Source organism: Choloepus didactylus, chromosome 6, assembly GCF_015220235.1.
Source record: "Choloepus didactylus isolate mChoDid1 chromosome 6, mChoDid1.pri, whole genome shotgun sequence".
Taxonomy (NCBI): Eukaryota; Metazoa; Chordata; class Mammalia; order Pilosa; family Megalonychidae; genus Choloepus; species Choloepus didactylus.
Genome location: NC_051312.1, coordinates 116,507,884 through 116,527,305, shown reverse-complemented (window position 1 = coordinate 116,527,305; position 19,422 = coordinate 116,507,884). Strand labels below are relative to the sequence as shown.

General features: G+C 36.4%; 1 protein-coding gene and 1 long non-coding RNA gene across 4 annotated transcripts in view; one reads left to right on the top strand and one right to left on the bottom strand.

Annotated features, from left to right (window-relative positions):
- Positions 1-6,122, top strand: part of PGR (progesterone receptor) — a 113,119-nt gene extending 106,997 nt beyond the window's left edge. Inside the window, exons 7-8 of one of the 2 annotated variants that reach the window (XM_037841194.1) lie at positions 2,456-2,613; positions 5,854-6,122. In XM_037841194.1, coding sequence (XP_037697122.1) covers positions 2,456-2,613; positions 5,854-6,009 — 314 coding nt within the window. In that variant the 3' untranslated portion in view covers positions 6,010-6,122. The remainder of the gene's footprint in view (positions 1-2,455; positions 2,614-5,853) is intronic. The other variant, XM_037841195.1, reaches the window with a different exon arrangement.
- Positions 1-19,422, bottom strand: part of LOC119538326 — an 86,940-nt gene that overhangs the window by 47,096 nt on the left and 20,422 nt on the right. The window contains exon 4 of one of the 2 annotated variants that reach the window (XR_005217543.1): positions 1,834-1,892. The exons of the other annotated variant lie outside the window; for it this stretch is intronic. This is a non-coding gene — a long non-coding RNA (uncharacterized LOC119538326). Of the gene's footprint in view, positions 1-1,833; positions 1,893-19,422 lie in introns of those variants that run through there. 2 annotated transcript variants of the gene reach the window in all.

The following is a 19,422-nucleotide window of genomic DNA, read 5'->3' as shown; positions in this document are numbered from 1 at the left end:
CTTTGCAGGATAAGGAATTCTTGGTTGGCAGTTTTTCTCTTTCATTATGTTAAATATATTGTACCACTGCTTTCTTGCCTCCATGGTGTCTGATGAGAAGTCAGCACTTAGCATCATGTGGCTTCCCTTATATGTGGTGAAACACTTTTCTCTTGCTGCTTTCAGTATTCTCTCCTTTTTGGCATTTGACGATCTGATTAGTATGTGTCTTGGAGTGGGTCTATTTGGATTTATTCTGTTTGGAGTATGTTGGGCTTCTTGGATTTGCAACCCTTTTATAAGAGTTGGGAAATTATCATCCATTATTTCCTCAGATATCCTTCCTGACCCTTTCCCCTTCTCCCTTCTATTCTTCTGGGACACCTGTGATGTGTATGTTTGAACATTTTGTGTTGTCACTCATTTCCCTGAGGCCCTGCTCAAAGTTTTCAATTTTTGTCTCCATTTGTTATTTTGTCTGCTTGAATTTGGTTGGTCTGTCTTCTAGCTAGCTGATTCTTTTTTTCTGCCACTTCAAATCTGCTGTTGTATGTCTCTAGTATATTTTTAATTTCATCTGTAGTGTCTTTAATTTCCGTAAGGTCTGTTATTTTTCTATGTATTCTTTGAAATTCTTCTTTATGCTCACCTAGTGACTTTTTAATATCCTTTATTTCTTTTTCCATCTCATTGGGGAATTTGTTTAGGGGATTTGTTTGAATATCTTTGATTAGTTGTTCCAAATTCTGTGTCTCCTCCTACTTTTTAATTTGTTTTTTTTGGGCTATATCTTCTTGAGTTTTAGTAGGCCTTCTGGGTTTTTGCTGATATCTGGTCATTTGATTATCTTGATGGGTCTATTCTGAAGGTCAGTTTCTCTCTCTTGCCTAGGATTTAGTTGTTGCTTGGGTTTGTATTAGGACCATTGGGTCATCAGTGTTACCCAGTCACAATAGGGCCAGGTACCTGTGGAGGGGACCTAGATCAGCTCCAGTAGGCCTGTGATAGAGTCTGGAAAGGCTCCAAAAGGCCCTTCTTTTTTCCCCTGCACTTTCCAGCCTGCCCAGAAGATGGCACTCTGAGGTTACTTATTCCTCTTCTGAAGCAGGTTAAATCATGAAGCCCAGTAGCATGCGACCTGTGGGATCCTGTTTTCTCACTTTGCCTGCCAATATCTGGCACAGTATTGGGCTGTGTCCCCCTCTGCATTTTAGGCAGAGGACTCCCACAGCTGCCCCAGTCTTCAGCCATCCCCCAGGCAAGGGCTGGGCCATCTGTTGCTGCTCCCCTCAAGGGTGGGGGATGGGCACCAGGAGCCATGGCCAGAATTACAGTCTTTGCTCACATTTTCTCAGTCTCTTCATCCTGTACCTACCTGGCCATTGAAATGTCCTCACCTGCCCCAGGTTCTCACACAGTTGACTTGGACAGTTTCTGCCTGGCTACTTGCTGTTTTGGGTACAGAAGTAGGTTTTTCTGTTTCTTCCCTAATCCTCCATTTTGGAAGCTCCTCCTTGGGGTCCTTTTGTTATTCATCACTCCTCTGCAGCTTCTTTCCTTGGGTCTCTGTGGATTTGGGTCTTTGTGTCTGGATATACATGGAGATCCATCTCCCTGCAGTGAGATGGATTTCCTGGTGGGAAGTGGGAGGGATCCCAGCCACTGCCTCTGGTCACTTCCTAAGCTGTGTGGGACCGAGTGAGAGGGAGAGAAGAGAACCAACCAGTCCGGGATAAAACGTTCCTACCTGATATCTTCCTCTTTCTTCAGTTCAGTTGTTCGTGGGATCCCTTTCCAATCTTTACCTTCCTCCAGAGTTCTAAGCATGCGAGAGCTGTCCCTTTTTTACTGAATCTCTGGGTAGCGATTTTCAGTGGCTGTCTTACGTTGTTGCCATGTTGAGGATGTCACTCCTGCATGGGATATTTTTTTAGTTTGTGATTCACACAAGTATATTGTATTTTAGTAGACATAGTTAATATTTCATGTGAATATGAACCTAACATCTTGGGGTTGCAGATATAAAAATATCTGGACATTTAGAAATACCCTGTTATTTGTCTGTCCTTTTTCATCCAAGCATTTGGTAAAAAGAAAGAAAATAAAAGGCCAACACACTTGTAGTTATCAACTAAATCAAACCAAGTATTTGAGGCAGGATTATAAAATAAGATCAGATGAACTTTTGAACATGCGCTAAGTTAAATGTATAATCTACGGATTCAGCTCTAAAATAGGTGTCAAAATTGTTCCTTAACTCACCTAGTTGTTCTTGTTATAGTCTTCTTTCTAGTGAACTATAAGCTTACATGTCCTAATGCTGCCAATAATGCTCTCTTTCCTAGTTATGATGCTTGTATCTAGCATTACATACCAGAAGAAATCATCGTTATATAACTCAGACATTTAGGTATACTATAAACTGCTAGAGTCATCTTTTTAAATGTAATGGCCCCTTGTAATTATCTTCTTACAGTTCCTTTGGAAGGACTAAGAAGTCAAAACCAATTTGAAGAGATGAGATCAAGCTACATTAGAGAGCTTATCAAAGCAATTGGTTTGAGGCAAAAAGGAGTTGTCTCTAGCTCACAGCGTTTCTATCAACTTACAAAACTTCTTGATAACTTGCATGATGTAAGTGTTTTCTAGAATATATCAATGATTATTCTCTGAATTTCTGTAACTTTTTAAATGTTAAACATAAATTTTAATTTATATGGCTCCTTCAAATTCATATTTATATTAATGTTTTAAAAGAGTATTTGTACCAGGGTCCTCAGAATTTATATTATGATTTTTCATTTTTCATGTAGGTCACCCACTTATCCTTTGATTAAGTAGTATCTTCACATTCTGGGGGTAATTTACTGGCTGAGAGAGATTGTGATACATTTTCCTGAATCTGTTCTCAAGTATTGTTGCCTAAGCAAGAGGAGATTGTATACTACAGGAAAAGCAAAGGTGTGAATGTGGAAAATAAGACTCTCATACTATATTTTGGAAGAAACTGCAAATTAAGAACATTGCTGATGAACAATCTGGTAAAATATAGCAAAAGTCAAAATTGGCATGCTTTTCAACTTTCTAATTTTTAGGATTTATCTTCAAAAATAATCTGGAAAGTATTTAAGATTTATATACTTATATAAAAGTTTTTCAACACAGCTTTGCTTATAATAGAGAAGATAAAAAACTAGAAATGCCCAGCCCCAGAAATGGATTAATAAAGTAGGATATATATTGGTTAGTCAACTGAATACAACTTTTATAGCTACTATGTCCAGAAACTACTCTAAAACAACTGTAAAGGCATAAAAAATCTCCCTACTCACCAGGATAAAGAAGGGAGAGGATAACAGAGATAAAAAATTTGGGATGTAGAAAGCATATGGTCAAGTGGCAAAACTGTGTTAACAGAACAAAGAAAGCTGAAGTTTAGACCTAAAAGGGGGAGCCAGCAAGAAACAGAAGAATTCAAACAGCAGAAGCCCAAAAAGATTAAAAAATTGAATGGGAGCTGCAAAGAAAAGGACTATTAAAAGTCTGTGTAATGAACAGCTGTAACCCCAGGTCCCCACACCCATATTGAAGGGCTAAGTAATTACTCCCTCCCCAACTCAGCAGAAGACTGAAGGTTTTCTATGTGGATAATAGGAACCAGGGAGGCTCTGAACTCAGGGTCCTGAGAGTGGGAGTTAAGATGCTATATTTAAATAGCGGACTTGGTAAAAATTTTCATACTGAATTGAGAGACCTCAGCCCTTTTCTCCTGCTTGATCCCAGAATAACTGTAGAGTTTTATCCCCTGACAGAGGATTAGAGGGTCCCTGATGGGAATCCTTACCAAACCCAAGAGAAAGACCTATAGATACTGACAGGGGCTCTCCTAATGAAAAGGTTTTCTTGCCCCCAACATACACACATGTGCTCTCCCATGTGCATACACACATAACTTTTGGTCAACTTTTTAAGCCTTACTCATAAATATAAACAGACAGCCAAGGATTTTGAGCCATTTGAGTAAAGCCTCTAAAATGACAGGCAGAAGGCAAAACAAACCAAAAAAAAAAAAAAAAAAAGAAAAAAAGAGTAACTTAAAGGAAAAAGTTCCAGTGCAGAGAACAGAAGAAAGCTTCAAAACTGTTAAGATCCTCAGAAATAAGAATGATATTGTATCTATGAACAAGAATAGAAAACATTAAAAAAAGAGGAACATTTAGCAAACAAGAAACATTCTTCAATAATTAAAAATAGAAGAGCAGAAATTTAAAATTCAATAGAAAAGTTAAAATATAAAGCTAAGGAAACTCCCAGAAAAAAAGTGGGGAAAAAAAAAAGATGAAGACATGTAAAATTGGAGAGAAGAGATATCAAAGCACATTACTGTAAAATTTCAGCATACAAAGAATGAAGAGAATATCCTAAAATACCCAATGAAGATTAAAAAATAAAACAAGTCGCATACAAATAATTATTGGACTTCTCAACAGCAACACTGGAAGCCAGAAGACAATGGAGCATTGCCTTCAGAATTCTGATGGGCCCAAAAAAAAAAACATATTCAATGAATTTTATACCCAGACAAACCTGTAAACACATTTGAGGGCAGCATAAAAGTATTTTCAGACATACAAGGCTGCAAAGAGTTTACCTCAAATGCAGCCTTTCCCAAGGACTACCAGAGAATGCCTTACAACAAAACAGTACAATAAGCCGAAGAAGCGAAGGATCTATCCGAAGAAGTGAAGTATCTAACCGAAGACATGCAGAGGGGTGTCCCAGGACAGTAACTTTGGAGAATAATAATTAACCTAGATTGGAGCAGTAATACAGAGTTCTAGGATACCAGCTCCAAACAAGGTAGAACTGAGAAATTACTGATATGTATGGTCATATTGAGATGAAGAGAATTTGGCTATGGATTTGTGATAAATATAGAGAAAACAAAGCAAACAAAAACCAAGTTGCTTATCTCTACAAAATAAAAAACAAGACATATAAGAAAGGAAATGCAATCCAGCAGGAAATAGAAATAATTTTTATAATGTAAATCCTAGTTACTGATTTAGCCAAAATTAATTTAAAGAATATAATTAATAATATTATTAATAATAATCTAATTTAAATTATTAAATAATATAATTAATTTAAAGAAAGGGGAGAGGGAAAGGAAAAGGGTAGGCGGTTGAGGTGAGGAGATGTATTCAAAAGCTAAGAAGCTAATCAATAATGTCAAAATTGGAAAACAAACCTAAAAAAGTTTGGGGAGCTGGAATAAGAATTGAAAGAAGTAAATCAGGACACTATTGGGTTTTATTGTGTTGATGTTGCTGTTTCTGTTGTTATAAGTCTTGCAGTGTTATTTGACTTTTTAAAATTATGTACAAGAGTTACTTTGAGAAAAATAAAAATTAGGTTTAAAATGAATTATGTTGGGTTGTTTTTATTGGCATGGGAAGAGTCAATATATTGCTAAGTGAAAAATCCAAATTAGCAAATAGAATTTATGAAATGATTGCATTTTTGAAATATATATTAGTTGTGTGTGTATACTTGGATATGTCTGTCTATATGTATAAAAAGAAAAAAGAAATTTGAAAGAAATACACCAAAATGTTCACATTGGTCATCATGAGGGACTATAACTAAGTTTCACTTCTTTAAATCTTTCCATATCATCAAAATGTTTCATAATGTGTATGTAATATTTTAGGAATTATTCTAGGGAGTAGGGGACACTATTTTCATTTTGGTCAGAAGAAAAAAACATTTTGACAAATATTTATATTGTTAGAAAAATAAGTTGCCATGTTTGAATAGCATAAGAATTTATTCTTTCTTTATCTGTTTCTTATCCATTTGTTAAACCAACAGCTTGTCAAACAGCTTCATCTGTACTGCTTGAATACATTTATCCAGTCCCGAGCACTGTGTGTTGAATTCCCAGAGATGATGTCTGAAGTTATTGCTGCACAATTACCCAAGATCTTGGCAGGGATGGTGAAACCTCTTTTATTTCATAAAAAGTGAATGTCATTTTTTTAAAAAAAGAATTAAATTTTGTGGAATGTCTTTTATGTTTTTTGTTTTGGTCAAGATTATAAAGTCTTAAGTTTTTCCAAATTTCTGCTGAAAGCCTTACATTTATAACACATACTATGTGAGTTTAAGAGAAAATTGTGAGATTCTAATTATTTTCCTTTATAAAGCATAATTAGAATTTTTCAAGTGTTTGTGTACCCATATTTTCTTTAAGAGTTAACATGATTTAAATAGTACTGAAATTGATTGTTAAAGTAAACTTAATCTTATCCATCTTATTTCATACCATTTAGGTGAGGATTTTTAACTTTCGCACCTAACAAATCTACTTCAGAGAAAAAAAATCTTACATGTAGAACAAAAAGTTTATTATATATGTTACTTCTAGGTAGTTCCCTTTGTCTAGTTGATTATATTTCCAAAAATGAACATTTAAATAGTATGCAAAATTTTGTCTACATGACTGTATATATGTTTTTGTGAGAATATTCATAATCTTTATTCTCAAAGGAGCTTTTAATGCAAAAAAAAAAAAAAGAGTTAAAAACCATCAAAATAGATTGTTATTTCTCACAGTAGGAATAACAGCTCTTATACCTTAAGACTGTCCCCCAGATCAGAAACACAGATCTCTAAGGAAGTTATTAAATAGAGCTATATCATTATGGTAACAGTATTATGGGTTTTGTACTTTTTTACTAACATTTTGGGGAAGAAAGTAATATTTTAATATGGTATTATGAATAGAAATAGAAAATGAGAAGAGTCTGCAGCATAACTCCACTCCTTACCATCTGTGGCATGTGGAAAGTCAGTTAACTTTACTGATTTTTATTTTCCTCACCTTTAAAACTGTCAAAATAATATCTTTAGTACCGGATACTCCTTTTTATCAAAACTTCTTAATGTCTTCTAAAAAAAAATAATTAAAAAAGACAGGAAGGAGGAAGAAAGAAAGAGAGAAATATTCTTTTTCTCTTATTTCTCTACTCCTCAAAAAGTTAGGATGAGTCTGTTTTTCACTGGGACATTATATACAAATTTCAGGTTGAAAATTTTTGAGTGCCTCTAATCCGGTTCTAAGATGTTTCAGGAATTAGATGCTGGTTTATAATAGGATAGGCAATTTCAATAGCTAGAAAACATATACTTCATAATTTTATATGAACTGAAAATATTCCTTTAGATGATAGAGATGAGCTCTTTCTCAAGATGAGTTACTGGAGACCCCTTCTTTTAAATAGGAAATACATACAGGGAAAAACAAGTTCATACCACATTCACTCGAGTTATAAACTGGTGAAGTTCAGAGATTTCAATCAAAATGAATCATTATTCAAATCAGTCATTATTCTTTTTTCTAGATAATTTATATAAATTTTAGGCACATACATATACAGAGACATGCACCACACATCTTAGTCATGTGTGTGTGTATAACTTTTTTTTTACAACTCAGAGAGAAACTGTTAGATACTACTTTTTCTAAATTTTTTAAATTGGGCATTGGGGATTGAATCTTAAGCACAAAAGAACCAGAAATTGATGATTTTGAAAGTTACCAGCCTATGCAGGAAGCATGCTCTGAGACTAGGGCCAGAGGTGGCTCTATCAGGGACCTCCCTGAGCCTTAGGGAAGTGAGTTCCCAGAGGACAGGGCTTCATGTGAGGGTTCAGCTGAACAGCCGTTTGCTGAAAAGGCTGTGCCTGAATACAGAGCCAGTCAGCCATTGCAGTGGAAGTCAGGATTGAAAATGCAGTTATTCAAGAAGGACCTATGGAAAGTTCTACTGTCTGATGGTTTGAACTCCCTGTAACTATACTCCAAGCCAACAAGGTTTTTACAAAATTTGTATGAACAAAAGCAATGCCTGAAAGGAACAGAGAAAGGATGAATTAAAAGAAGAATGACACTTCTGGGAAGATGGTGGAATAAGGAGTGGCAGAACTCACTCCTCCACCAAAAACACCTAGAGAACAGGCAGAAACTGTCCAAAGCAGTGGGTCTAGGAGTTCAGGAAAAGAGGGAAGGACCCTTGCAACATACAAGAAAGAGCTGGATGAAGAAATGGAGAAACTATGATGGAGAAATTGGGACAAGTGACTGCACTCAGCTGCGGCTCCCAGCGCCTATTCTCTGCCCCAGAGACTGGCAGCTTTGGGTTGGCCTGATTCTTGACCACCTGGCTGCTTTGGACTGGGAGAGACAGGGGGACCCCACCCCTGGGAAAAGAGGAGGGTGTGGCACAGTCCTAATCCAACTGTTGGCAGGCGAAGTTGCCCTGTGGGTCTTGCAGCCTTGAACCCTTCCACACAGAAGCCCGAGGTGCCCAGAGCTCCATTATTTCCACATACACAGTGACTGTGGTGAGTAACTGAACTCCACCATGGCTCCCAGCATCCACCCCACCCTCAAGGCCAACAGCTTCTGGTCAGCCCAGATCCTGCCTGGTTGGCTGATGTGGAATGGAGAGCCAGCTAAGCCCTCCCACCCAGGAATAGAGCAGGGTGCAGCACAGTACTGATCCAACTGTTGGTCGGCAAAAATGGCAGCAGAGTCCCAGAGCCTTGGTCCTTTCTGGACAGGCATCTGCAGTACCACAGTACCACTACTTCCACCGGACTCAGAAACAGAAGAGATGGGGGCTAAAAAAAAAAACCACGGACCTGTGTATGTTTAGGGTAATAGGCTGCCAGAGATTGCCATCTGCTGGGAAGGCTGGGAAAGTGCAGTCTTGGGAAGCTGCTTTCCTGACCCTCTCTCTCCCCAGGGCCCTATGGAACTGGTCTGCATCCCTGCATGGGACCCTGGCCCTGTTCTGGCTGGGAAATACTGACAAATCAAGTGCCAGAGAAGACCTTTAACACAACAGAATCTTAGAGAAGAGAGGAAAACCAACTTTTGAAATAATCTTATCAAGATAATCAGATGCTCAGATACTAATGAAAAATCACAAGACAACTAAGAAACAAGAAGATATGGCTCAGCCAAACAATCACATTAAAAAGTCAGAGGTGATACAGAATTTGGAATAAGAAATCAAAGATGTTCAAACAAATCTAAATAATTTCAACAAGATGGATAAAGAGATAAGGGATGTTAAGAAGACGCTAGGGGAGCATAAAGAATTTCAAAGAATTCACAGAAAACATCTTATGGAAATGAAAGACACTGTAGTTGAAATTAAAAATATGCTAGAGACACACAATAGCATATTTGAAGGGGCAGAAGAAAGGATTAGCAAGCTAGAAGACAGAGCAATTGAATTCAAACAGACAAAAGAACAAATGGAAAAAAAAAATAGAAAAATTTGAGCAGGATCTCAGGAAAATGAGTGACAACACAAAGCGTTCAAACATACACATCATGTAAAAGGCCAGGAAGAATATTTGAGGAAATAACAGTAGAAAATTTCCCAACCTATAATAAAAGACATAAATACGCAAATCCAGGAATTCCAATATACTCCAAACAGAATAAATCTGAACAGACCCACTCCAAGACACATGCTAATCAGACTGTCAAATGCCAAAGAGGAGACAATCCTGAAAGTAGCAAGAGAAAAGCAATTCACCACATGCAAGGGAAGCCACATAAGGCTAAGTGCTGACTTTTCATCAGACACCCTGGAGGCAAGAAAGCAGTGGTATTATATATTTAATATATTGAAAGAGAAAAATAAATTGCCAGCCAAGAATTCTTTATCCAGCAAAACTGTCCTTCAAAAATGAGAGAGAGGTTAAAATATTCAGAGATAAACAGAAGCTGAGAGAGTTTGTTAACCAGAGACCTGTCCTGCAAGAAATATTAAAGGGAGTTCTGCTGACTGAAGAAAAAAGAAAGGAGAGAGGCTTGAAGCAGAGTGTAGAAATGAAGATTATCAGTAATGGTTATTACAAGGATAAAAAGAGAAAACAAAAGAATAGCTCTGACAAATAAAAGCCAAAGGATAAAATGGTTGAACTAAGCACTGCTTTTGCAGTAATCACATTGAAAGTTAATGGATTAAACTTCCCAATCAAAAGACACAGATTGGCAGAATGGTTTTAAAACAAAATCTATATGCTGTTTACAAGAGACAAAAGATAGAAAGATACAAAAAGGTTGAATTCAGACCCAATGATACAAATAGGTTGAATGTGAAAGGATAGAAAAAAGAATGACTTCAAGGGTAGAACCAGGGAAGCAGAGATCTGTACCAAAAAGATCTCCTTAGGACAAGAGAACAGGCCCGCCCACATATGTGAAAAGGGCAGGCTGGTGCCTGTGCTTGTTGGGGGTGAACCTTCAGAGACAATGTCACCACCCTAGTGCTTGGAAATGGTAAGGCCTTTGCCCTGGCATTCATGGAGTTCATGGAAATCCTGGCCACCAAACTGATGATCAAAGAGGACAGAGCCACACCTTATTCAGGGAGAGCATGGAACTGGCAAGCACTTGTTAGGGGTGGGGCTGCTGCTCCATCAGGCCTAGAGGGACAAAACCTCTAGCCACAGATGGCTCTCAGACCTTGAGATCTAATGAAGTTTGCCCTGCTGGGTTTCTAATTGTGTGAGACCCATGACTCCCGTTTTGCCTCCAATTTCTTCCTTCTAGAATGGGAATGTTTTATCTTTTGCCTTTCCCACCACTGTATATTGGAGGTAGATAACTTGTGTTTGAGGTTTCACAGTTCCGTAGGAGAGAAATTTTGCCCCAGGACAGACCATGCCCATAACTGATTTTGGTGAGACTTTATACTTAGCATTATTCTAAAATGGCTTAAGGCTTTTGGCAAGCTGTGATGGTATGAATGTATTTTGCAGGTGGGAAGGACATGCCTTTTTGGGGTTCAGAAGGTGCTACTGGGGAGTGAATCATGTCCTCCATAAAAGGCAGATTTAGATCCCAACCCCTGGTCGGTGAGAACTCATTTGAAACTAGGAACTTTGAAGATGCTATTAGTTAAGATGTGCCCAAACTGAATGACGTTGGGCCTTAATCCAATATGGCTGAAGTCCTTTTAAGCAAAGGAAATTGGACACATGAACAGAAAAGCCAAGGGGAGCAGCTGGAAGCTGGAAGTCAAGAGAACCCAGAGGAGAAAATAGAAGATACCACATGTGCATTGCCATGTGACAGAAAAGTCAAAGACCAAGGATCACAGGCAGCCAGCCCCAGAAAAGATGGTCATAATCTTTGGGGAGAAAGCATTGCTTTACTGAGGCCTCAATTTTGGATTTCTCCTAGCCTCAAAAGGGTAAGCCAATAAATTCTCATTTTTTAAGTCAACCCATTGTGTGGTATTTGTTTTAGCAGCTGGAAATACATTATCTTACAAATAAAATATACCACCTTATGCAAATTAATAGTTGTTAATGAGAAAATCAAAGTGACTTTGAAAACAACACACAAAAATTTACTGAGGTCTCTGATTTCTTAATGTATTACCCATTCTCTTCAATTGTTAAGAACTTGCAGTTTACCAAGGAGCAATAACAGAATATTCTTAAGGAATGTTTAGTGACTAAAACAAGGTAAAGTGGTTTCATCTGATTGAAAGGTTTGGCAAAATAATGATACCCTATTTCTTACCAGTAAATTCTTCAATTTACAAACAATTAACAGAGATGACTATGAATTGTGAGCGCTCATAAAGAATCTAAAATAGGGATAAAAAACAACTCCAACCAAAGCCCTTCACTTAGGTTCATTAGCTCTATGGGACAAATACAATAAGTAGTGTACAATTTATAACTCTTGGTTATTAAATCTGACATTGGTTTAACCCAAGTTTTCCAAATAGTCTCAACTTAGCATAAAAACATTTTCTTCCTTATTATGCCTATCTAAATCTCTTTTTCTTTTGGTGTTACAATAGACTTTTGCCTCTTACTCAGTTCTTCAGGGTTTTACACACACACACACACACACACACACACACACTCTTATACACCAAGTTCCAGGCCAGAGTTATTTTTCTAAAAAAGGACCCAATTATGCCATTCCCTCTCTTTAAAATGTTCAGTGGCTTCCAATGACCTATCTCAGTGATTCTCATCCATATCTGTAACTTAGAATCCCCAAGTCAACTTTTAAAAATTATCTATCCCTAGAAATTATAATCGGTCCACTCTTCTTATGAATACTGGCACAGAGTAGGTACTCTGAAATACAGTGTTTAAGCATCAATTACTATAACTTCCTTCTCTTTACCTTCCACTGTCATACATTTATCTTAGGTTTCAGCCATGAAAATCATTTTACCATCGATTTTCTGCCTGAATTTAACCCACTGGACACCAGTCTAACTCCTCTCTCTATTTCAAGACTTAGCTAAAAAATTTCTATAAAGGCTTCCCTGAGTCCTGGCAATGATTTGCTTCCTCCTTGGGGCTCCCTGGCATTTTGTACACATCTGTATTGTAACAACATGTTATTTTATAACTCCAACTCTCCTACAAATTTGTGAGCTGCTTTGAAGTGGGGCAATAAGTGTCTGTTGACTGCAGAGTTCAGCGAGTTATTTCTCTATCTTTGGTGTTACCATGGATCTCAATCATTCTTTACTTGTGTCATTGCATGTCTCTGTATCACTGCATGTCTTAGTAAAGAAACCTTATCACTTTCTCTTGCCTGTGCTCCCTTATCTTCATCTCTTATCACTTCATTTCTTTTAAATTTTTCACCTTTTCTTCCTACTCTGTGACATCTCTCTTCACTGACTATAGTATAGGAAAATAGAAGTACATTTATATTTATTAAGAACAACACCTTATGTTTCCTATTCCAAATTTTAAAATGGAATGAATGGAATATTAACTATTTTCCTCCCTAAATATAGTCCACAGATAGAATTTTCTTTTACTTTAGTAGCTCAAAATTATTTTTATTAAAACCTCAATATAAACATTTTTCTCATTTCTGATTTAATTCAGCACTTATTTAAGTACCTGCTATGTACAAGAAAATATGCTAACAAGCATTGTCAGAATTTAGAGCTGAAGGAAGAATATAAGCCAAGGAATTTATATTCCAGTAGTAGGTATAAAGCACAGTGCCTGGCAAATAGTAGGCATTAAAATATATATGAAATTTACACATGAAAGTACAACTTGGATTTGATAGGTGCAAAGCATTATTTACCTACAATTTTACTGAAACAATTTAAAGCACAAAGTGAAAGACTAACTTTAAAATAAATATGAAAAAAGGCTCCTTGATTTAGTCAAGGGTCAGTAATTGATTTGCATGAAATCTATATAAACATTTGGTTATTGATAAAGTTTCAGTATCTTTTCTCCCACAAATTGTCATCCCAATAAAAGTACTCTGAGTTCTCTCTACTTTTGTGGGAATGGTATCTCCTAAAATGGATTATGTGACAGTAAATATCTATAGGTGTGTCAAAAAAATGTCATTAGCTCTTCATACTCAAGTAATGGACCCAGACAATGGTGAACGATGAGTTAATTTATAATCTGATTCTTTTTGAGTTAAAACAATAGTTTGATGATTCAAATCCTATTCCACCAGCACATATTTCATTTCCAAAATCATTTTTAAATTTCCTAACTGTAGAGAAACAGAAATGTGGTGGTCAGACGGGTTGAGCTTTGTTGTGCTGGTTACTGTTGTTTTGCAACCTCATAAGAATGTCTGGTATTTTTGGTGTTGATCTTGATTCACAATGTAGATGTCTAAAAACTAGGACTTAATATTTAAGGCTAAGCCTTAAAAAAAAGAAACATGATTTTGAAAAAGAAACATGACATCACCAAATGAAAGATATCTAGTCTCTAAATCTTTTCCTCTACAGATTCCTAACTAGTTCATTACTATGTAGTCATCATAACTTTTATCTTCATTTTCCAGGTCATGTTCTTTCTGGTAGCCCTAAAGTGAAATTAAATCTTAAGAAGACAGGTCATATATCAGAAAATACTCAACAGTTACTGTAATAGATTGAGGTAATGAAGTATTTCCCTTAAAAATGTTTGAGAAGCCATTTGAGTCTGAAGCAATTATACCCCCAATATCAGTTGTTATGTATCAAAAATTGTACAGTAATTTAAATTAAGGCAATGTTATTATTTTTCACATTTAACATGAAAAGATTGTTATTCAGATAATATGCAAATGTGATAGGCAATATGTGTTCTGCCAAAATCATGCCTTTGAAATAGCCAAGGGATGTCAAACTGTAATTTCTAAGTTATCAACAGCTACTGTGATACATATAATGTGGAGAGAGCTGACCTGGGTCTGTGCCTCACTTCTCTGCCACCTACTAGCTAGATGACCTTGAGCAAGTCACTTAGCTCTCTGATTAAACCTGTATTTGCACAATTGTTTTGTGATTAATAGAAATGGAAATGACGTATACATGTGTTCAGAAATAATAGATGCTACTGTATTTATTAAGCCATAAATCTAGCTATCATTTTCTCAAACTAATAGTAATATATTACTGTGAAGCCAGATAGCTAGAAAACCCTGTTAGTTCATTGGTGTCCTTATGTACATACAATATATTTGATTTGATTTGAAATTATGGCTAGAAATAGTCAATTTCTTCCCCTGAAAAGATACAGTCTTTTGACTTTGAGGCCTGCTTTATCAGAAATCTAAAAAACCTATTATCCTTTCATTATAAAGATATTAGGAATAATGATATTTTGAAAGTTTGTAAAATATCTATAGAATAATAGAGCTTGACTAGAACTCTAAATCTAAAATCTATACAATTTGCTACATACTCATATTATTTTTATTCTGTTAATTACTCCACAAAAAGGAACAATGGGTCTAGAAATTATGATGAAGTCATCACCCCCCCCCCAAAGAGCATTCCTGTCCTTAAGAAAGTTATGACATATATATACAAAAGAGATGTTGATGTCCATGTTGATCTGTTATCTTATATTCCTTTGGTAGGTTGGCTATTAAATTTCTAGTTTTTACCATGAACACCAGAACAATTTCTCATCTACAGTTACCATTTTACATAACGATACTTCAGGATAGAATGTGTACCCTTTTAAATATCTTTACAATCCCAATGCCTTTTGTTTAAGAAGCACTAAAAACTCAAAAAAAAAAAATTCTTTTTCACATTTAAAAATCTCCATTTTTATGTTCAAAAATTCAACAACCCTGTCTCCACTGACAAAATGAAATGGACAAGCGGACAAGTCAAGCAAAGGAATAGCTTTGTTTTTCCCAAAGTATGTGGATAATTTCTACACCTCTTCAGTTATACATGAAATACATAATCACATAATCTGCTTACCTTCTCTAGACTAAGTCATGTAATAACATTCTCCCTTCTGCGTTGGAGGTGATTTTATAGTGGTTTCACTATATTTATCCTCACTCAAGACTGGATGAAAAACACAATTCCTGTCACCACCTGGCATCTACCATCTACTTAATGTAACATTTTTCCACACTCCCTGGTCCTCAACAAATCCAAAATTAACTGAAATGACTAGAGTACATGACTACCCTCGGCATATTACTGAATCCAATTCGATCAGGATTGGTCTTTACTTCATCCCATATTATTAATTCAAACTGAATTGGGCCTACATAATCAAGTTCAGGTTTGGATTATATCCCTATTTAAGATGAGGAAAATGGTTCTTACCTGCGGCCAATAACCTGTAACTCCAGAGTTAGGCCTGAATCATCATGGTCTTAAAACTTGAAAATAAGAAGCAAAGAGTAGTTTCCTTTAATAATGTGCCTTCCCCATTATTGGAGAAGATTTAGGAATTTCAGGGTTGTGATAAATTAAGTAGCCCCTGTTCCTAACAGCAGTGATTCTCTGAATACCCTAAAGCTAAGGCAAAGAAAACTCATTAAAGTTGATCACATTCCAAGCCCAAGCTCTGGGCACTTCCTGGAGGCTGCACCCAGGCTTGTCCACAGCCTTCTGCAGCTGTGGAGTTTGGAAAACGGTTGCAGGACTGTTGGATTAATCCCAGAATGTCAACCTCATTTTCAGTTTACTGGCTCTGGTTGTTTTATGTCATGCTGACCTTACTGTTAAACAGGTTTGTTTGCTTTCTTTCCACTCATGGGGAAGTGGGGAAAGCATTACTTTTAAGTTGGTTGACATTTTTAACTGAGAAAGTACTTTTCGAGAAATGTGAATTAGCTTAAAAAGCATACCGTATCCACTGTGTTAAAGAAAATGTGTGGTATTATTAACTCTGCAGTGTGACATGAGTGTCATGCTCAATATTTAGATAGATATGAGTAAAATATTTAAATGATATTGTAAATAGTTGTCAGCACATACACTGTAACTTATTTCTATTATCTTTTGAAATTTTTATTACTACATCAAATCCTGATGTATCCAGTTTACCAAACATAAATTACTCTAAATGAAACCCACTTAAAGTCTGTCTATCATGTTTACTTACCTATGAGTTTTTATGGTTATAAATTATTTATAAAGAGCAGTGATTTTAAATTTTTTGCCACTGAAGATATCTTCTATTAACACCTCACAGAAAAACATCTGAAAGTATGTATCCACCAAACTATACCATTAAGAAATACTTGCTTTATTTTCTTAATGTTTTATCATTCAAAGATACATCATTTAGAGCTGTTGAGAAACCTAACTGAGCCTAATTGAGTGACAGTTACATCCACACTAATTTCATATTTTGTGCAGCTTTGACAGATAAAAAACTTTATTAGTTTTTTTTTATATTAACAAAATAATCAACTGACTTCTATCATGGCTTTCCCAAATTCTAGGTTAAGAACTTGAGATTTGAAGCCATACTATTTTATATAAAATTAAATTTTCTTCTTCTTAGGGCTTTTAAGGTTCATGAGAAAGACCAAAAGTTACATAGAGTGTTAATACAAGAGTACCAAGTCATTGTCAAAGCAGAGATCTGTATGCAGCTCTGCTTAGTCTCCCATAGTGTCAAAATGCTATACAGAATTTACATAAAGGGCAGGCCCTGTATTTGATATGACTAGAGGTAGAAAGAGATCTTCACATGGCAGACTTTGGAACGTGGCAATATGGCCAATAAAGTGTCTGCTTTGGGCCTGAGTGTTGTGTGCATTTTAACTTTTCTGATAGGGTCATATTTACAAGAAAAATCAGATCGAAGAGTTAACAAAAAAGCTTTTCACTGAAATCTGGAACAAACAGAAGAGAAATATATAAGTTCTTTGTATTTTGGAAAGAATACATATGATCTACAAAGTGAAATGAAGCGCTGCCCTAAACAATAACTTAAATATATTTTCCTTGAATATTGAGCAAGTAATTATTCTGATGATAGAATGCTTGGGTTATTATCTACAGTAATAACAAAGCTAAATGTTATAGGAAATATCATTCACTATCCAAACCTAAAACATAAATATGCTCAGAGCCTTTTGCTTTTTAAGAAAGTTCTTTATGTTCTAACTTGAGGCTACATGGTTTAGAAAAAAATCACTGATCATTAAGTCCTATTTAGCTGTCAGCAATTTGGGTGCCTTAGTACAAAGATCTTAACACTTTTACTTTAAAAAAAAAATAGAAAAGAAAAGGCTAGTACCAAATTACACCTTTAAACACTGAAAGTAGGATCAAAGTGTTCCTTCCACCTCTGAAACTTCAAACTTTCTATTAATAGTTTACAACAACAAAACATAGCCAACTCTCAGTTGTCTATGGTAACAGAAGAAAAACAGGACACAAAAACCAAAAGCAAAAAATGTTATTTTGAAAAGTTGAAAAGTTCTAGTTTAGGCATCATTTTATTCTTCAACCAATAGTTACGAAGCATTTACTATTTTGTGTTCCAGTCATTATGCAGATTGTGGAGATAACCATTGAACACAGTAAGTAGAGTTCCCCCTTCTCTGAGCTTACAGTTGGTTGAGGAATAGAGGCAGATCAAGTGACAACAGTGTACAGTGAGGAAGTACCAGGAACCACTGGCACACCCATTAGAGACAACTAGCGTGAACTTAAGACCTGAAAAAAGTCAGGTCTTAGCCATGACCTAAAATGGGTTTAGGAATTAGCCAAATATGCAGGGTTAGGAGATGCCAAAGGCAGGAAGAGAAGAGTATTCCAAACAGGAGGTAACAGCATAAACAAAATCTTGAGGGCAAGAGAGAGTGTGAGGTGAGGACAGATGATGAGAATGAAGAAGAAACCAAGGTCCAGATCATCAGTGGCCTTGTATACCATGTTAAGGAGTATAGACTCGATTTTGTCTCAAGCAGAAGAGCAGCATAATTCGTTTTGGTACATTTAGAAAGCTCACTCTAACTGCAGTATGGAGGATGGAGTGGAGGTGGCTAAACTTGGAAAGAGTAATTTTGAGGAAGTTTCAGTATTTGGATAAAAAAAAATGAAGGTGATAAACATGAAGAGTTGGGAGGTAATCATGATCTCTTCCCCCAATTTACCAGAAGGATAAAATATATATATACAGAACTAACAAAAGTAGGTGAATTATACCATATAAATTGTAAAATACAAGACTGATACTTATTTATTCTTCTGCTGAAACTGCAAATTTTTCATCAAGACAGACAATAAAAACTAAGAAACTTAGTTCTACCAAGTTCCAAAACTATTTATCCAAACATTCTCTTCCCCTCCACCAATATCCCATCTTTGTTTGTCTATCTAACCTTGAAAACCAGGTCTGCACACAAAGGAAAGGCTAGAACAGCTCAGGACTCAGCAAATAGGAAAGAAAGGGAAGGTGAGTTGTGCTGAAATAATAATAAATAAACACATCCTTTGTATAGATGCTGCTTCAGATAGTGTCATCCAGTGTAATTACAAAATGGGACATAAAACAAATGCTTAATTTTCTTTATAGAGTTCTGACTTCCTCATGAGCCATCCATAGAATGTGGGGAGGTGAGGAGGGAGGACCGGTAGGTAGTAGGATGGGCTGCAAAGTTGGCAATTTAGAATTTATCAGTCTCTTCTAGTTGAAAGTCTTATTTTGGATTACCTCATTCAATTTCTAGCAAGGGCTATCACTTTCACTTAGCAGTTGGCAGCTAGGACCAAGAAGGAACTTACTATATGCAGGCAGTGGCAGTGGGGAAGGGGCCTCTTACTCTTGGGTCCTGACTCGCCATGCCAGTCCCTCCCGTGGCTGGTCCTAGAATCCTCTGCTGTGCTTTCAAACCTAAGTCTCTGGCTTGTGGACTCATCTGTTTGCTCATCTCTGATACTGCAGGCTGCTGTGGATTTCCTTTGTAACTTGGTACCTTCAATTCCTTGCTGGCTCAGCAAATCCTTCTTAAGTCCAACTACTTTCTCCATCTGGCTCTGCTGTGGGGTCACCATACCTCCACCAGAAGCCATAGGTCATTGCTACCTTCCATGCCCACCCTGGGTTGCACCACACTGAATCCAGGCTTCTCTG